Source organism: Euprymna scolopes, chromosome 26, assembly GCF_053919585.1.
Source record: "Euprymna scolopes isolate OS-2025 chromosome 26, ASM5391958v1, whole genome shotgun sequence".
In the NCBI taxonomy this organism is placed as follows: domain Eukaryota; kingdom Metazoa; phylum Mollusca; class Cephalopoda; order Sepiida; family Sepiolidae; genus Euprymna; species Euprymna scolopes.
In genome coordinates this window covers 105,232,484-105,253,162 of record NC_136507.1, presented here as the reverse complement: position 1 = coordinate 105,253,162, position 20,679 = coordinate 105,232,484, and the positions used below count along the sequence as shown (strand labels likewise).

General features: G+C 28.2%; 1 protein-coding gene across 3 annotated transcripts in view; it reads right to left on the bottom strand.

Moving 5' to 3' along the window:
• Positions 1-20,679, bottom strand: part of LOC145248340 (ubiquitin conjugation factor E4 A-like) — a 120,061-nt gene that overhangs the window by 77,484 nt on the left and 21,898 nt on the right. For all 3 annotated transcript variants that reach the window (XM_080110254.1, XM_080110255.1, XM_080110256.1), the window contains 6 exons: positions 19,464-19,614; positions 9,759-9,970; positions 4,296-4,481; positions 2,832-2,949; positions 966-1,181; positions 112-375 (listed from right to left, as the gene is read on the bottom strand). In XM_080110254.1, coding sequence (XP_079966380.1) covers positions 112-375; positions 966-1,181; positions 2,832-2,949; positions 4,296-4,481; positions 9,759-9,970; positions 19,464-19,614 — 1,147 coding nt within the window. The remainder of the gene's footprint in view (positions 1-111; positions 376-965; positions 1,182-2,831; positions 2,950-4,295; positions 4,482-9,758; positions 9,971-19,463; positions 19,615-20,679) is intronic.

The window sequence follows — 20,679 nt, the reverse complement described above, 5'->3', positions numbered from 1 at the left end:
GGGGGAATTCTGAACAAGAACAAAATAAACATTTCATTCAGATTAACAAGCTTCTCTTGTAATTTATAAAATATCTTTCCACAAATTTTTTCAGGAAAGAAATACACTAACCAATTTCCATTTGTTGCTTAATACTGCGAGCGGGTTCCTGGGTATCAGGCACCATATCCCGCACTTCAGAGTAAAGCCTTTGAATCCGATGCAAATCTTGGCTGAGTCGTAAAAACTTGTCGTTGAGGACCTGGAAACCGAGTGAGAGGCAGTAATGAGTCAGATAAAAGCATTCTGTGATGAAATGGAAGACCTGAGTGCTACTTTCTCCAGCTACCTCGGTTCCGTCCTCTTTCGGAATCAAGCAAGTTTGCTTAGCTAAACCTGTTCAAAGAAAAGAAACGATGCATAGAATAATAAATCATTTCCAGTCATTTGGTGACGTTTAAAATAAAAATCCTAAGTAATTCACAATTTTTTTTTCATATCGTCTGAAATTAGGATTGAACTTTCAACCTCTACAACTGAATTTTACCAAGTACTTCATCGATTATGCAGGAACATAATATTGAAAAGAAAAACATGCCAAAGACTAAATGCATGACAACCGATAAAAACTTTTAAACATCAACATCCAACAAATCAAACAAGTTACAGACTTTGTTTACCTTGGGAGCAAGCTGTCTTCATTTAGTGACAGCTGTAAATCAAAGAATCGATTTAGGTTGGGCCATCTTCACAAGAACAAAATAAATTCTCTCAGCCCGACTAATAAGCATAAGTTGAATAAAAGTTGTGCAAAACTGTTCTGTTTGTAGAATTAATTTTACCATTTCGAGAACAAGTATTCTTCTAGTTTATTATATTCAATGTGTTAAATTTGATTTCAAATTGTACATAACACAAACACACCAAATTTAATTAAAAGAAATTGAATTAATTTTTTAAAGTTTCAGAACTTTTTTGTCGCCTACCTTTAGCGTGCATATTTCTTTCTTTTGCTTCCTTTTCATCAGTTACAATGGTAGTCACATACGTCGGATCAATCTTGAGTATTTTGGGCGTGATCCCTTGACAAAATGGCTGACATAGTTTTAACATCACATAGCAAAGATTAAGAAAGAAACGGTCGGAACAGTACATGCTTCCAAATGTACTGTTCCCTTGTGTTGCCCAGATTCTAGCGCGACCTTGAAATAGAAAAATAAGAAATATTTTCTTTTTCTAAATATACATATATATCCAGATTATAGACAAAAAAAAAAAAAAGAAAACTTTGATTTACATATTTCAAGAATTCAATCTATGTGATACAAAGATCTTAGCAGATGTAGCACACATATATATAAACACCATAATATCATGATGGGGAAAGATGCTAAAAAAGAAAAAGTTTATTTTTTTCTAATTAATATTTTACAAAAAAGCTCTTTAGTGTTTTTTTTTTCTGATTTTTCTTTGATTCTAAAATAAATATAAATCTATGCAGCAATAATAAACTAAAGATGGATGGCAGCCTAACACCATCCTTCATTCGATTGGATATATCTATATATATATATATATATATATATATATATATATATATATAGATAGATATATATATATTTTTTTTTTTTTTTGAGGGGGAGAAGGTCTTCTATGGAAATCACAAGTTTTTTTTTTGTTTTGTTTTCAAGTTTTCTGGATTTCCATCTTTCTTACTTTGGATTTACTTCATTTTTGTTTGGGGCTGTTGATACAATTTGTAATACAGCCATTTGCCTCTGATGAGTTGTTTGATGGCATAATGGACCGCATCTCCCACCACTACAATGAAACGTGTCAGGCATTTTTGCAAAAAGTATAAGCACTCACCAATAAGTAAAATAATTTGAAAATAATTAAAAAATTATGATTGTGGACCGATTTTACTTTTTGGCTATTGATGAATTCAGGGTATTAAAGACCATTCAACATTTTCAACATCATCCCATATTTTGTGTTAATATTGGGGTTAATGAAGGGCATTTGTGCATCCTCAGCCTCAATTTCTTTATTTTTCCCTTCATTTTATGATTTTTAGAATTTGTCGATTACAATTGACACCATTGTTACTGTAATAGAGTGATTTATTTTATGGCATATCAACCTTTTTACATTATTTAATGATGAAGCCATTTATTTTAGTAAAAGATTTTGTATTTAAGGTGCTTTATATTTTCAAATATTTAATAGATTCTATTTGTTATATGAATAATATTAAAAAAAGGGTTATTTGATGTTAGGGACTGGGCATAAAAAGATAGGGTTCCTCATTCAATCCCAGGCAATGCTGGGATCTTCTTGCTAGTTTAAGTGATAATATTAAGATAATTATTTTTAAAGCAGAAAAAAATGCACTAGATGTTACACATCTCCATTTAGTGGTAATTGGCCAGGAAGTTGGTGATCATTTTATGTTAAATTCACAAAATAAATCATTTCTAAAGATGAACTAAATAATAAATGATTTATCAAAGATGAACTAAATCTACTGATTTAATAAGTACAGCCAACCAAAAAATTAAAAAAAAAAAAATGCTCCAAATAAAAAGAGGAACATGGTGTTAGAGAGTGGGTATAAAAAGCCATTGTTTGTCTTTTGATCCTAGGCAACGCTGGGGCTGCCTGTTAGTTTAATTATAATATCAAGTTAATTAAAGTGAAAATAATAAACTTTAAAGCTACAAGAATTTCCAGAGAAAAGATGACCAAAAAAAAAAAATGAAAAAAGAATGTAAAAAAAAAAAATGGATAAAATTTTTCTTTTTTAAATTAAATGAAAAGAAAATGAAAAAAATAACGAGGGGAGGTCTTACCATCATTCGCATGTAGGCAGTTACCTACCCACTGCATAACACGATGCTTCATTTCTGGTGATACTTTGATGAGATTTAAAAAGAGCTGATGAACGCCATCACCAAGACTGGATAAGGGCTGCAGCAGAATGAAAACCAATTAATGAAATGATAAAGATACGCAAATTAATGAAATGAGAAAGATACACTAATTACTGAAATGATAAAGATATGCAAATTAATGAAATGATAAAGATACACAAATTAATGAAATGAATAAAGATACATAAATTAATGAAATGAATAAAGATACATAAATTAATGAAATGAATAAAGATACATAAATTAATGAAATGAATAAAGATACATAAATTAATGAAATGAATAAAGATACATAAATTAATGAAATGAATAAAGATACACAAATTAATGAAATGATAAAGATACACAAATTAATGAAATGATAAAGATACACAAATTAATGAAATGATAAAGATACACAAATTAATGAAATGATAAAGATACACAAATTAATGAAATGATAAAGATACACAAATTAATGAAATGATAAAGATACACAAATTAATGAAATGATAAAGATACACAAATTAATGAAATGATAAAGATACACAAATTAATGAAATGATAAAGATACACAAATTAATAAAGAGGAAAATCATGTTTGACTTAATATAGAAATTCCAAATAATTTAGGCCATTCCTAAAAATGAAACACATTTTAAATATCGCTCTTCTGACTGTAAGAAAAATGTTGAAAACGTTTTTTTTTAATAGAGCAACAGATTTTTCCATACAAATTAAAAATATCACTACAAGAAAATTTGGTTCTTATTATATTAAAAAAAAACAACAATAAAAAATTTTTTATTATATACGTAGCCGTGACAAAACAAAAATATATTCCAAAACATCACGTAAATTGATCAAGCAATTTTATTTTAAAAAAAAGGTACAGTTTAGTCAAGACATTATAAAATGAAAATATAGAAAAAAGTTTAAATTGTATGTATCCGTTATGGAACGAAGTTCTCCGAAAAAAAATTTCACTTAATTTCATCAAGTAGTTTTGTTTTTTTTACAGCGAAAAAACAATTTGTTATGATACCGAGCAAAAGGTTCGATGTTTAGGAAGAAAAGCTAGTATTAAAGATGGGGAGGGGTGTCCGCGCTTTAACTGGAGTTATCTCCCCTGGCGTGTTCAGCAAATTTCGCAATGACTGACTTCAACGCGCTCTCATAAAAACGTGTTTTTCCACTGTAAAAAAAAACAAAAAAACTACTCGATCAAGTGAAATTTTTTTTCAGAGATCTTCAGTCCAAAACAGATACCTATAATATAACCTTTTTTCAATATTTTCATTTTTTTAATGTGTTGATTAAACTGTACAAGTACCGAAAAAAAAAAAAAAAAATCAAATTTTATGAGTTACTGAAGAGTGGCATTTAAAATATATCAAAACTCACCTTCCATATATTTGCTTCTGTGATGTCATGTTCAGCTCTTGGACTTGACGAAGCATCATTAAAAAACTCATAAGGACCAACATCAGAAGCCGGAATACAGCTAAAGGATAAAATGCAACCAATCAATGTCTTTTCGTAGGATTTTGCATTCGTTGAATCCCGTGGAGAACTGTGGTCGATAAATGTCTGAAAAAAATTTTTAAGTTTTTAAATCTTCAATTTATAAACCAAAAAAATGTCTGAAAAAATTTAAAAAGTTTTTAAATCTTCAAATGTCTGAAAAAATTTAAAAAGTTTTTAAATCTTCAAATGTCTGAAAAAATTTAAAAAGTTTTTAAATCTTCAATTTATAAACCAAAAAAATGTAATTTGGGTTGATTTAACATATTTACTGATTGAAACAATTTCCAGTTTTTAAACTTTTCACAAGAAAACAATGTTCCTTTATTTGAAAAACATTCCTAAAATTTTGTTTCTTTATTTTACTGGATTCGTATTTATTACACAGTTAAATTATATTTGGACAAATAAACATCTTTTAATTATATTTTATTTTATTTATTGCATGCGAAATATTCATAATTTTTTATATTAAATCAACATTTATTTAATCTTTTTTTCTGTTTATTTATTTTATTTAAAAAAACATTTTTCTTTTAATATGAATTATTTCTGTAAAAATGTTTCTGTAAATAAACATATTATCTTTAAAAAAATTATATAAAAACATACACAAATACACATTTATTAAAAAAATTAGTTAACAGATATTCTTATTTATTATATTTAAGAAATATTGTATTTTCATCATCATCATATTGGGTCAATTGCTCAGACCAAATTGATTCCTTTCCCTCTACAGATCTTTATCTTCCATGGCCTTAGGAAGATCTTCAAGTTGAAAGCCAGTGTCTTCTGTGAATAATTTTGTGTACATCTTGACAAGTCTTCCTATTTTAATGGTTCCACGTTTAGGATGCCATAGTACCACATCGCTGACGACCTCATCTTTTATTCTGTAGCAATGTCTGCCATATTGTGTTGTTCTTTCTCTCCTCACCTGAAGAGATCCTGGGTAGCCGACCATACGGACGGCTAATGGTTGGGTGTGTTTTCCAGTTTAAGTTTTAACACTGCCTGCAGCATTCTAATGCAAGTCTCATCTAACTTTCAACTTTTTTTTACTGCGAGTCTATGTTGCTGGTGAACCATGAAGCAGCAGCATCTCCACTATGTTACATTCCATATTATTTGTGTAAATGTCAGTTTACGGATATTCTTGTGTTTTGACCTACATATTTGACGGGGTCTTGAAATTAAGTAACACTTTATTTCCGAGGATTTTAAAACCTGGGAGTCATTTGGATTAGTCATGGCCTACTATAATAATACGGCCGTATATATCACATTGAGAGGCAATTTTCTAAGAGGCCATTGAAACTAAGACAAAGGGAGGTAACTCAGAAATTATTTTCTATTCAAACATTATTTCAGATGTTAATGCTTTGATAATTAAATAATTATTTCAGGTTTTAATATTTGAAATAATGCTTAAATGAATTCTACTTACATATTTTACTGTTATCCTGTCCAAAGTAAAATGTTTCCATTAATTAGATGTATTTCCCCCCTTTTATTTCTTTAAAATACACACACAAAAAAAACAAAAAACAAATTCATTTTGAGTTGTCTCCCCCGACCTTTCCAATAATTTTGTTGTTTATAAATATGACAAAAAATTTTGCTTCGACTACAACAGGTTATTTGTTTTTTAAAGCTTATATAAGAATGTCTTCCTTTTTAAGATTATCAACATATTTACAAAGCACATGAATATAAAGATTGGAAAGGAAGTAAATTTTTGTTCACTCTGTTACAAAATTATCAAATCATTAACTGCCATCTTTCTTACAAGAGGAATTTTCAAGTATTTTTTTACAAAGCACAAGAAATTCAATAAAACTTGTAAATAAAGGTAAAGGTTCAACAGTAAATTTCACTTTTATTTTGATCGTTGCCGCTTTTTAAAAAATTTTTGATGAATCTTTTCTAATTTCATCTGAAGAAAATTTTTGCTTGTTGTTATAGAATATATTTATAACAATTTTTGTTGCAAATTTATGCACTTTTTCAATGTGTTTCTCACATGTAAATACATACTTTGGCGAATGTTTTTTAAATTATTTCTGCAGACTTCCTAGTTGTAAACTGACCATGTTTTTCAATGAATTGAGAAGAAAAATCCAAAATTGCAAAGCAAGAACAAATAAATTCAGCAATCTGAGTGGATGGAATTGTCAAATCTCTCCGAGATAATTAATTAAGATAATGATTCTCAGTGATCTCCGTATCATTGCCAACCATAAAAGTAAAACAAATATCACAGTTAAAGCGCTTCAAAGGTTTTTTTGCAACGTAACCAGCAATTGAATATGCTACTTCTTTGCGGTCAGGTGATAAACATAGTTCATTTATTTCTGACTCATGTTTGCACAAAATATCCAGAAGATTATTATATTGTTCATTCTTTGACAATGGATTGAGGTTTTCCTGTCAAATGTTAATATTTTCTTTTAAAAGGAATCTACAGATTAAAATCTTTTCACTGCTATAAATCTCACGAAGACCCACTAAAAATCACCCTCCGCTCATTTGACGATACTGTGAAAATCGCTTTTCAAGGGGATCGCTTTGAAATCTACGAGTGAGAATATATTCATACCCATCATTCAGCAGTTCTTTCATAAGCATTGCTTGTGCTCTCAAAGTTGTGACAAATGCTTTGTTAGTCTGTGCAGTGAGGCAAAAGTCAGAAATTTTTGACCAAGACTCGACCCAGTTAGAAAATGTTTGGTAAAAGTTGATTTTATCATCACTTGCAGTAACAGCATTATTAAAAAAATTAGGGGTAAATCTTTGATTAGAATTGGCTATAGTCCACCAGCATCATATCAATTTAAGAAAATTTGCAATGTCGGTCCGTTCTGGAAAGTAGCTTTTACAAGCAGCAATTGTTGTCTCGTGAAATACAGCAATAGCCAAATTGACATTTTGCTTATTGTCACCGGGATGTAATGCCTTGAAAGTTAGTTTTGGTGCTTTTCGTAATGTAGCATCCAAAACCCTGTCTTTCGTCATATATTTTATATCAGACCAAGATAAAACTCCTGACTAGGAACACAAATGAAGGTTCAAAATATTGAAATCGAAAGAAAGAAACACAAACTTGCTTTTGTTTAGTAAACTGTTTCGAATATTCAACAAATGAACAGTGTCAAAAAAGAAAAAAATTTTGTTTGGAGAATCTGGATAAGTAATAAAATGTTTTTTTATCTCCTTCAAATTTGTTTAATAAAATTTTAAAGGCATTTACATTTGCAGAATGGTTGTCTGCAACAACAGCCTTATATTAAATCCTGCATTTAAAAGCTGTACAATGCATGCAATTATCTCCTGGGAGAGCCAGTCACCAGTAACAGTCACTTCAGGACAGACTTTAACTACAGTTGGCACTGTCTCCTTCAACCCTGAAATCATAAATATCATGATACCTTTATATAAGTTGCCAGTTTCATCAGCACCAACATACTTCCCACCATGAAACCGAGTTCCCTTTTGAAGGTGCATTTCATCCACCATCAAGATACAATCCTGAGAAAGTTTACCTTTTCTCAAGAGAGATTTTGCAGCAGTTATAGATTCTACATCACCTTTTTGTGTTTTTTCTAATGAAGAAAATGAAGGAAATGGTAATTGCTCAACCAGTAGTTTATATGCTTGAGGAGAAGTATAACGCAATAATAAAGAGAATCTGATTAGTTCAACAGAAAATAAGGGCGACCCTTAGGTTTAAAATGTTGAAATTTGTATAGTTCTTTCAGAATTGAAATTGGAGGTTCTGCTCCAATGTTTTGAATATAAGAGGGGAAATTTTCCAACATGCTATACCTTGTAAGTTTTCTATTGTAACCCTTCACAAAGCAATGTGGTAATGGTATTGGATTTCCATAATACTGAAGTTGAACGTGTAAATTGTTGTCAATCCGAATGCACTCTTTCAGTAATGGAAAATTTGTCTCAAAATCTATCCGGAAAATCCATACATATTTTTCATTTTTTTAAAAACTGAAACCAGTGGGGCAACACTTTGTTTCTTCCAAATCTTCGAAACTCATAATAATATCTGCTGAAAGAAAATTTGGTAGTTCATCAAGTTCATCATCTTGGTAATTTCGATTGTTTGGGGCTTTTCTCATTGTGTTTGATGTAGGTAGAAGAGATGGCTTAATATTCACTAACGGTGAATGAATTGTTGGTATTGGATGTAGGGACCAATTTAACTTATTTCTTTTCCCTTTTAAAATAAATTTTTCCTCAAAATGTTTTATACATAAAACTGAATTTTTTGTTGCAATCCAATTAGCACGATTTACAAATTTTGTCCATTTTTCAAACAGGTCGAGTTTGCCATGTGAAAAATGAAAAGTTGATAGATTTTCGTGGTTTTTATAACCAGTTTTGCAGCCAAATGCAAAGCATTTGTTCACCATTTTGTTAAGCAAATTATAACAAAACTTAAACAATATTTTAAAAAAGATAATATATATTTTTTACAATATTTAAAACGGGTAAAAAAAATTCAACAAGTAGAGATCGTGAAAATGGTTATAAGCATAAAGATTGCTTACGTCTTTGAAAAAATCAAGGGAGGTTACTCTATTGTACTTTTGTTCTGTAAATTAACATGAATAAAAGCGATGGAAAACATTTTATATGGATAAAAACATATTTTAAGAATGAAATATAAAAATATTTAAATAAAAGTTTATTATTCATTATTTCAAGAGTTAATATAAACTACTTTTGAGTTACTTCCCTTTGAAATTTTCAACGTTGTATGCGGTCCGAGCTTACAGTTTTCCATAATAAAAACAATGGCCTCTCATGTAATATACGGGGCCCTATGTATAGTAGGCCATGGATCAGTAAATGAAATAAATCACCTAATTTTTTTACACGTGTTCAATCAAGCATCACTATGAAAGTCCGTCTGTTGGATAATCTTTCAATTCGTCATGCTTCAGTATACAGATTAAATAGACGCATATTTTCATCTCAATAAGAGGTTCAATCTACTGCACCTATGTCGTAAATGACAACTTTATTTATGGATCATGCCAACATCAAAAGTAATATTTTCATTTATCGGTCATGGTACATTGAAATTGGCATTTCAAAAATCATGCAATCATCAATAATGATTCAGTTTTTAGAAGCATTTTTGTCATTAAGTACAGGTCGGCTTGTCGCATCTTAATATCTGATCCTTACTTTAAAAATTGGATCACAACACTCAATATATAATTCCCTGAAGATTTCAGACAAAATGAACTTTAAACAATATTTTATTCTCTGAATAATATTTATAAAACAGAGACAATGTTAAATAAAAAAAAAACTCACCAGAGCGAGAGGTTCTGTTTTTGAAAAAAACACGAGCAGATCCAAATATTTAAAAAGTGAAACGTGCATTAGATTGCATTCTTTTTGCAAATGTTCTTGGACCAAGTCCAAAATGGGCCAAAACGATTCTTTTACCGAACCATCTTCCTTGTGTTTATCTACTTCAACAGCAAGTCGAATAAAAAAATCCAACATCACTGCACAATTGTCACCTGAAAAAAAAAAGGGGGGGAAAACAAAAAGATATGTTAAATATTTACTTGTCAATGCAGTATGAAATAATCATCACAATATTTTTGGTATCCAAATTCTGACAAGTATTACCGTTCGGGTTGAAAAAAATAGAATATGCACAAGTAATGTTTGACATCAATTGTGACATAAGCAATTTGAAAAGCGACGAGAGATGACAGAGAGACAAACAGACAAATTTACTCAGTATTACATGTTAGTGTTACTTTTTTTTTTGAATACTTTGAGATGAGACTCCATATTTTGAGCATTGTCTGAAGATAGCAGTTTCAAGCCTACCCAAAGCAGGCCAAAGGATTCGTTATCCGAAGACATGGTGAGACAACAACTACAGAACGTAGTTATTTTCTGGATACAGTTACACGACTCAGTATTGCTATCCGTCACAGTTAACCATCTGAAGAAGGTCAAAGGATTAGTTGGCTGAAACATGGTAAAGCAACAACAACAATGAAGATAAGGATAACAGTTTGCAAAAAATGAATACACAAATTCACTCAGTCTTTTCAGAAATTCAAGTGACAACAAATGAGTCCCGTTTTAATATCCTTGCATTAAAACAATATAATCTTTCAAAACCAAAACGATAAGAATTGTACCTGTTTTCTTTTATGTCTTGTGTGAACTAATAGCGACTAAGCAGGAACTACAACAATGGACACAGCAAATTTTAATAAATTAGTTTTGCATGAACGCAATAAAAAAATGTTTGTTTCTGAAATCAGTTATTTTTTCAAACAACCTAACTTTATGAAGTGTCATAATATTTGTAGAGAAATTTGCCAGTGAAGGCATAAACAGTTCGGTGCTTGTTAAGAAAGACAGTCAATTGATTAATTTTTTAAATGTGTCGTTTTAAGCAAAAACAATATTACATACTTAATTGTCATGTCGAAAATAGTAATATATCCAAAAATTACAAAAAATCAAGTAAAAAATTATATTGTGTTAAAAGTTATTTTTATGGAAAACTGGGTAAAATTGTATTTTTCTTAGACGTTATGAAGTAGACAGTAGGAGTCTACACACAGGGGACATATCTCCAAAACAAATATTTTAGATTACTTGTTCATGGCTGCAATATTTGTTGTCTATAGTGATAACCATTTTTATTAAAAACACAATAGTAGTTGTTCTACTTTATGAATTTTTATAATTTTGAGATATATTACTATTTTCGACATGACAATTAAGTACATACTATTGTTTTTGTTTAAAATGCCATATTTTAAAAAATCAATTTGTCGACTATAACTTAACAAGCACCAACAGTTCTTATTATTAAGTTAGTTAACTATTATTAAGTTAAAAGCTTTTTGAAAATCACTTGCCTTATCGAACTAAATAATTTTAATAGAATAAAATCAATAAGATTAGGAAAGTAGAAAGTGGATTTACTTTCGGCAGCTGCGTAACTTGTTTCCCTTATTTTGTTCTTTAGTTCACATATTCCAAGGAGAACGAATTGCTGTTTTCTGGGTCAGAATCTTTGTATCAAACACACATTGTTGATTAGTTTTTGACCTTGAAATGCTACTTTTTTTAGCTCATTACATCAGATGGCTTCATGCCATTGTCTAGAGCAATTTCCATTAAAAATAGATACAAGTTTGTATATTTATTTCAAAACATGAGTTAACTCCCTTTGCCTTACAGCCTTCTAAAAAATTTTTTGGTGTTTTTTTTTTCCTAATATGTGAATATGTCTGATTTGATTTTTTTTTTGTAGTAGTAGAAACAGAGCGCTAAAAATGAGTTATTGTCAGCAATTTCCAACAAACATCAAGTCAAGAAAATGATAAATTATCGAACTGCATGCTGCTGCTCACATTGCAATTAATTGATTTCGGTTGATTCCAGAGAAAATAGACAAAAACAGAAATTAATAAACGTACAACTCTTTTTGTTTTTTGCTACTTAGATTCAACTCAAAGTTTTGTCTTCAGAACTGCCAACAGATGGTATAACAGATTGGTACAACTATCACAAGCAAATCCAGGATGCACATAGATGCTGCTGCTGCTGCTGCTGCTGCTGCTGATGATGATGATGATGATGATGATGCTGATGATGTTTTCATAAATTAAAACTTTTTCTTTTAACATTTTGATTTTTATATGCTTTTTTTTTTAAAGCAGGAATATTTAGTATCGTCTAATAAAATAAAACTCGATTGTCAGTAACTTTAGATGGCATTGTCAAACTATTACGTTGATAGTCGACTGAAAAACACTGGAAAGTAAAATAGTTGATTATTACGATGAGTATTATAATAGTTGATTATTATGAGGAGTATTATAATGATTGATTATTATGATGAGCATTATAATAGTCAATTATTATGATGAGCATTATAATAGTCAATTATTATGATGAGCATTATAATAGTCAATTATTATGATGAGCATTATAATAGTCAATTATTATGATGAGTATTATAATAGTCAATTATTATGATGAGCATTATAATAGTCAATTATTATGATGAGCATTATAATAGTCAATTATTATGAGCATTATAATAGTCAATTATTATGATGAGCATTATAATAGTCAATTATTATGATGAGCATTATAATAGTCAATTATTATGATGAGCATTATAATAGTCAATTATTATGAGCATTATAATAGTCAATTATTATGATGAGCATTATAATAGTCAATTATTATGATGAGCATTATCATAGTCAATTATTATGATCAGCATTATAATAGTCAATTATTATGATAAGCATTATAATAGTCAATTATTATGATGAGTATTATAATAGTCAATTATGATAAGCATTATAATAGTCAATTATTATGATGAGCATTATAATAGTCAATTATTATGATGAGCATTATAACAGTCAATTATTATGATGAGCATTATAATAGTCAATTATTATGATGAGCATTATAATAGTCAATTATTATGATGAGCATTATAATAGTCAATTATTATGATGAGCATTATAATAGTCAATTATTATGATGAGCATTATAATAGTCAATTATTATGATGAGCATTATAATAGTCAATTATTATGATGAGCATTATAATAGTCAATTATTATGATGAGCATTATAATAGTCAATTATTATGATGAGCATTATAATAGTCAATTATTATGATGAGCATTATAATAGTCAATTATTATGATGAGCATTATAATAGTCAATTATTATGATGAGCATTATAATAGTCAATTATTATTATGAGCATTATAATAGTCAATTATTATGATAAGCATTATAATAGTCAATTATTATGATGAGAATTATAATAGTCAATTATTATGATAAGCATTATAATAGTCAATTATTATGATAAGCATTATAATAGTCAATTATAATGATGAGCATTATAATAGTCAATGATTATGATAAGCATTATAATAGTCAATTATTATGATGAGCATTATAATAGTCAATTATTATGATGAGCATTATAATAGTCAATTATTATTATGAGCATTATAATAGTCAATTATTATGATAAGCATTATAATAGTCAATTATTATGATAAGCATTATAATAGTCAATTATTATGATGAGCATTATAATAGTCAATTATTATGATGAGCATTATAATGATCGATTATTCTGATAAGCATTATAATAGTCAATTAGTATGATGAGCATTATAATAGTCAATTATTATGATAAGCATTATAATAGTCAATTATTATGATAAGCATTATAATAGTCAATTATTATGATAAGCATTATAATAGTCAATTATTATGATGAGCATTATAATAGTCAATTATTATGATAAGCATTATAATAGTCAATTATTATGATGAGCATTATAATAGTCAATTATTATGATGAGCATTATAATAGTCAATTATTATGATGAGCATTATAATAGTCAATTATTATGATGAGCATTATAATAGTCAATTATTATGATGAGCATTATAATAGTCAATTATTGTGATGAGCATTATAATAGTCAATTATTATGATAAGCATTATAATAGTCAATTATTATGATGAGCATTATAATAGTCAATTATTATGATGAGCATTATAATAGTCAATTATTATGATGAGCATTATAATAGTCAATTATTATGATGAGCATTATAATAGTCAATTATTATGATGAGCATTATAATAGTCAATTATTATGATGAGCATTATAATAGTCAATTATTATGATGAGCATTATAATAGTCAATTATTATGATGAGCATTATAATAGTCAATTATTATGATGAGCATTATAATAGTCAATTATTATGATGAGCATTATAATAGTCAATTATTATGATGAGCATTATAATAGTCAATTATTATGATGAGCATTATAATAGTCAATTATTATGATGAGCATTATAATAGTCAATTATTATGATGAGCATTATAATAGTCAATTATTATGATGAGCATTATAATAGTCAATTATTATGATGAGCATTATAATAGTCAATTATTATGATGAGCATTATAATAGTCAATTATTATGATGAGCATTATAATAGTCAATTATTATGATGAGCATTATAATAGTCAATTATTATGATGAGCATTATAATAGTCAATTATTATGATGAGCATTATAATAGTCAATTATTATTATGAGCATTATAATAGTCAATTATTATTATGAGCATTATAATAGTCAATTATTATGATAAGCATTATAATAGTCAATTATTATGATGAGAATTATAATAGTCAATTATTATGATAAGCATTATAATAGTCAATTATTATGATAAGCATTATAATAGTCAATTATAATGATGAGCATTATAATAGTCAATTATTATGATAAGCATTATAATAGTCAATTATTATGATGAGCATTATAATAGTCAATTATTATGATGAGCATTATAATAGTCAATTATTATGATGAGTATTATAATAGTCAATTATTATGATAAGCATTATAATAGTCAATTATTATGATAAGCATTATAATAGTCAATTATTATGATGAGCATTATAATAGTCAATTATTATGATGAGCATTATAATGATCGATTATTCTGATAAGCATTATAATAGTCAATTATTATGATGAGCATTATAATAGTCAATTATTATGATAAGCATTATAATAGTCAATTATTATGATAAGCATTATAATAGTCAATTATTATGATAAGCATTATAATAGTCAATTATTATGATGAGCATTATAATAGTCAATTATTATAAGCATTATAATAGTCAATTATTATAATGAGCATTATAATAGTCAATTATTATGATAAGCATTATAGTAGTCAATTATTATGATGAGCATTATAATAGTCAATTATTATGATGAGCATTATAATAGTCAATTATTATGATGAGCATTATAATAGTCAATTATTGTGGTTAGCATTATAATAGTCAATTATTATGATGAGCATTATAATAGTCAATTATTATGATGAGCATTATAATAGTCAATTATTATGATGAGCATTATAATAGTCAATTATTATGATGAGCATTATAATAGTCAATTATTATGATGAGCATTATAATAGTCAATTATTATGATAAGCATTATAATAGTCAATTATTATGATGAGAATTATAATAGTCAATTATTATGATAAGCATTATAATAGTCAATTATTATGATAAGCATTATAATAGTCAATTATTATGATGAGCATTATAATAGTCAATTATTATAAGCATTATAATAGTCAATTATTATGATGAGCATTATAATAGTCAATTATTATGATGAGCATTATAATAGTCAATTATTATGATGAGCATTATAATAGTCAATTATTATGATAAGCATTATAATAGTCAATTATTATGATGAGCATTATAATGATCGATTATTCTGATAAGCATTATAATAGTCAATTATTATGATGAGCATTATAATAGTCAATTATGATGATGAGCTTTATAATAGTCAATTATTATGATAAGCATTATAATAGTCAATTATTATGATGAGCATTATAATAGTCAATTATTATGATGAGCATTATAATAGTCAATTATTATGATGAGCATTATAATAGTCAATTATTATGATGAGCATTATAATAGTCAATTATTATGATGAGCATTATAATAGTCAATTATTATGATGAGCATTATAATAGTCAATTATTATGATGAGCATTATAATAGTCAATTATTATGATGAGCATTATAATAGTCAATTATTATGATGAGCATTATAATAGTCAATTATTATGATGAGCATTATAATAGTCAATTATTATGATGAGCATTATAATAGTCAATTATTATGATGAGCATTATAATAGTCAATTATTATGATGAGCATTATAATAGTCAATTATTATGATGAGCATTATAATAGTCAATTATTATGATGAGCATTATAATGATCGATTATTCTGATAAGCATTATAATAGTCAATTATTATGATGAGCATTATAATAGTCAATTATTATGATGAGCATTATAATAGTCAATTATTATGATGAGCATTATAATAGTCAATTATTATGATGAGCATTATAATAGTCAATTATTATGATAAGCATTATAATAGTCAATTATTATGATAAGCATTATAATAGTCAATTATTATGATGAGCATTATAATAGTCAATTATTATAAGCATTATAATAGTCAATTATTATGATGAGCATTATAATAGTCAATTATTATGATGAGCATTATAATAGTCAATTATTATGATGAGCATTATAATAGTCAATTATTATGATAAGCATTATAATAGTCAATTATTATGATGAGCATTATAATGATCGATTATTCTGATAAGCATTATAATAGTCAATTATTATGATGAGCATTATAATAGTCAATTATGATGATGAGCTTTATAATAGTCAATTATTATGATAAGCATTATAATAGTCAATTATTATGATGAGCATTATAATAGTCAATTATTATGATGAGCATTATAATAGTCAATTATTATGATGAGCATTATAATAGTCAATTATTATGATGAGCATTATAATAGTCAATTATTATGATGAGCATTATAATAGTCAATTATTATGATGAGCATTATAATAGTCAATTATTATGATGAGCATTATAATAGTCAATTATTATGATGAGCATTATAATAGTCAATTATTATGATGAGCATTATAATAGTCAATTATTATGATGAGCATTATAATAGTCAATTATTATGATGAGCATTATAATAGTCAATTATTATGATGAGCATTATAATAGTCAATTATTATGATGAGCATTATAATAGTCAATTATTATGATGAGCATTATAATAGTCAATTATTATGATGAGCATTATAATAGTCAATTATTATGATGAGCATTATAATAGTCAATTATTATGCTTGTAATTGTTTAGATATAAAAATGTTATCAATGTAAAAAGTTATGTTAAGTTAAAATATTTACATTTAATAATTCGTAGGAATGTTAACCTGATAGATGGAATTTAAGCTAACACTAACAAAAACAAAAATATGTGACAGAAATCACAGATTTTTGGTAACCTGGGTAATAACTATGGCTTTTACAACAGCATATTTTTTTTCAGTGTTTTGGCTCTCGAGTTTATATCTGACAATGCCTACTAGACACTGTGCTCGAGTGTCTAAGGTCTCTCTGTACAGGGGTTTGTCAGAACAATCTGGCATGAGGATACTTTTTCCATAGAAGTAAACTCTGACCAAATATTCAAAATCACATAGTATTCGCTGCCCAAATAAGATCTCCTCACTATGGCTAACCCATATTAGCTTTTCCGAGGAATGGTGCACCTTCTCCAAGTGATGTTACCTCAAGTAACAGCACGAAACTGGATACTCCACCAGACTAGATAAATTCTTGTCCTGGAATTCAGTAAGACCAAGAGACCAAAATAAAAGATATAATACAATATATGAAAATGGTTAATTGGGGAGAGGAAAATTATGTTCTCAACTTCTTTATTAACTCAGTGCTTGAGAAATAAAGAACTTGAATAGAACATTCGAATATCTATGTATCTCATATAGAGTTCAAGTGTTAGCCCCAGGTTGTAGGCCCCGTGATTTCTGAGAACTTCAACTGAAGTAAAATAAAACAAAAAAAAGATCAACTGAGAACCACATCACTCTACATAAAAAACCTATAGGATAGGAATGAATATATATCTGAGATAAAAAACAAGGAAAAAAAATATGCTCTTGTCATAGCCCTAGTAATAACGTCATGGAAAAGATAGATTTTCAGACATGTATAATTTTTGTTACAAGAGAAAAGAGTTTGAGATGGAATGGACCGGGGATTTTGTGCTCCAGGGTTTTGAATAGTGACACCTCTGGAAGTCAAAAGGGGATGACTTAGCAAGATGTAGTCGTAGTCAAAGCGTGTCATGTCTGAAAATGAACTCAGCAGGAATAAAATAAATATTCATATATAATTCAAGCCTTGGCGTTTTCACTTCTGAGAGAAAAGCACTTCTGATTTCAGAACACCTGAAAGGAAGATCGGAGGTAATTTGTTTGTCTCTTGTTTAAACCCTGCCGATAAACTGTAAATATATGTATACACCCATCAACACACAATAGAGAACACTACACAATCACAACATGGTTAAGATTGTCATAATATATGTACTGTTAGTTTCAACTTCTTTTTTTAGTTCAACCCAACACAAGGCACTTGGACATGAGGGGCTACGATTTGGGACCATACCTAGGAAAGATTAACAAGATGCTGGTTTATGTTACATTTAAACTTCTGCATATCAGTACAGTATCAGGGAAGCAGATAGCAGGAAGGGAATTCCAAAGTCTAGCTGCTCGTGGGAAGAAACTATTAGAGTAGAAAACTTTCTGGCAGTTATGGACTTCAACAGTGAAGGGGTGAGATTTTGTTGCTAAATGGATTTGTCGGGTATATGTACATTAAGGGGGCACAAGTGCAATGAGTTTATCAGAGCATATTCCATTACAATATTTGTAAAACAGGCACAGGGATGCAACATTGCAGCGATGGGACAGGAGTTGGAGCTTAGTTGACAAAGTGGGACCTATTAGATTGAAGACTCTTTTTTGAACAATATCTAAGAGGGAGAGATTAATGGTCAATACACCAGCCCAGATGTGGCAACAATACTCCATACATGGATGAATGGTAGCTTTGTAGAGATACAGAATACTCTCGGGGGGGGGGGGGGGGGCATCAGTGAAAAAAGAAAAATGTCTAGGGACCACGGAGATAATGTTAAGAGTTTCAGTTCTTGTCAAAAATTCCCCCTATATTAAAAGTGAAAATAAAAAAAACATCTGTTTCTCAAAAAGAAGGAAGATAATACTAGATTTATGTTGTAATGCCTACAAATTCCCATTAATCATGTAAAAAGGATTTTCTTTATAAAAATTAAACTACTTGATCAATTTATGTGATTTTTGGAATATGGTATTTTCATTTTGTCATGAGTACATACATCATACAGATGTTTCTTTATTTTTGTTTTTTTAATATGGGGGAATTATAGAGTGAGTTTCTACTTACCTAAGACAGTTTCATAATTATCAAAGAAAATATCAATGAATTGACTGTGCAAATTTTGCATAGGAACAAGTTCGGGTTGTTGGAACGAAGTTTTGGCATTCATTAAAATCACATTCTGACATCGAATGATGCAATCTTTCCAAGCTGATTTCTGAAAGAAAACAAGAAAATTGGTAAATTGGTTTTAGAAGAGAAATATCACAATTAGATTTCATTGTTCAGAAAGTTTTTCCCAATTTTGACAGTTGCCTTGATTGGTTTAGTTTTTATCATTTTTTTACATCTTAAACTCTTCAGTAATTTAATAAAAAACAGTAGATTTATAGAATTTGTAATAATCTTTAATAAAATCGGTTTTTTCTCATGATTTTGCCATTATATATTTTGAACTTTGTTCCACTATTTCTATAGAATATTTCTTAATACATGTTCCAAGAAAATATCAGTACATTTCATCTTCCAAAATCTCTTACTTTTATTCTAGAACAGTTTCTCTCAACTTTGTATTCCACAAAGAAAATGGCAGCAGTTTTTACTCTCCTACAATTATCTACTCCCACATCCCATACATTCACCGGAGAATTTCCTTAATATAGATACGCATAAATCACCGTCATCATTTCATTTTTTTTACTATCGCCTACATACTACACAAGATTTTTCATATAAATAACAAACGTTCCCTCAATTTTACTTTTAATCCTCCAGTTGTCCTGAGTGTATTCGAGGAATACAGGAACATCAGATTGGATGTCACATACACGGACCATCATTTGTAGTCAGCAAAATTTTCATAGGTTCTTTTTTCATTTCTTTTATAGCATTTTTCTTCTCATTCTTCACATGAAATAAACTTCCCTATTTATTCAGATTTATTCAGATTTATTCAGATTAAATTGTATCAACCATTACTTATGCGATTCTGTATAAATAATTTTTGCATTCCAGAATAGGGCAAAATATAGCAATTAGCAAACACTTTTTCAACATGGCAGCTTCTGCTTGCAGCTTTTGTATGCATAAGTTATTATGAATTTATACTTTTCCAAGACCGCATGCTACACTTTACTGCTTTTTCAAAAAAAGAAAGAAAAACATTGTTTTTCACTACAGGTTAATAAATCTTTTCTTATTACAGTAGATAGATTATATACATTACAATATGTTAAAAATTTTGGACACTTTGTTTTTCACCCTCCCCTCGAATATTAAAAAA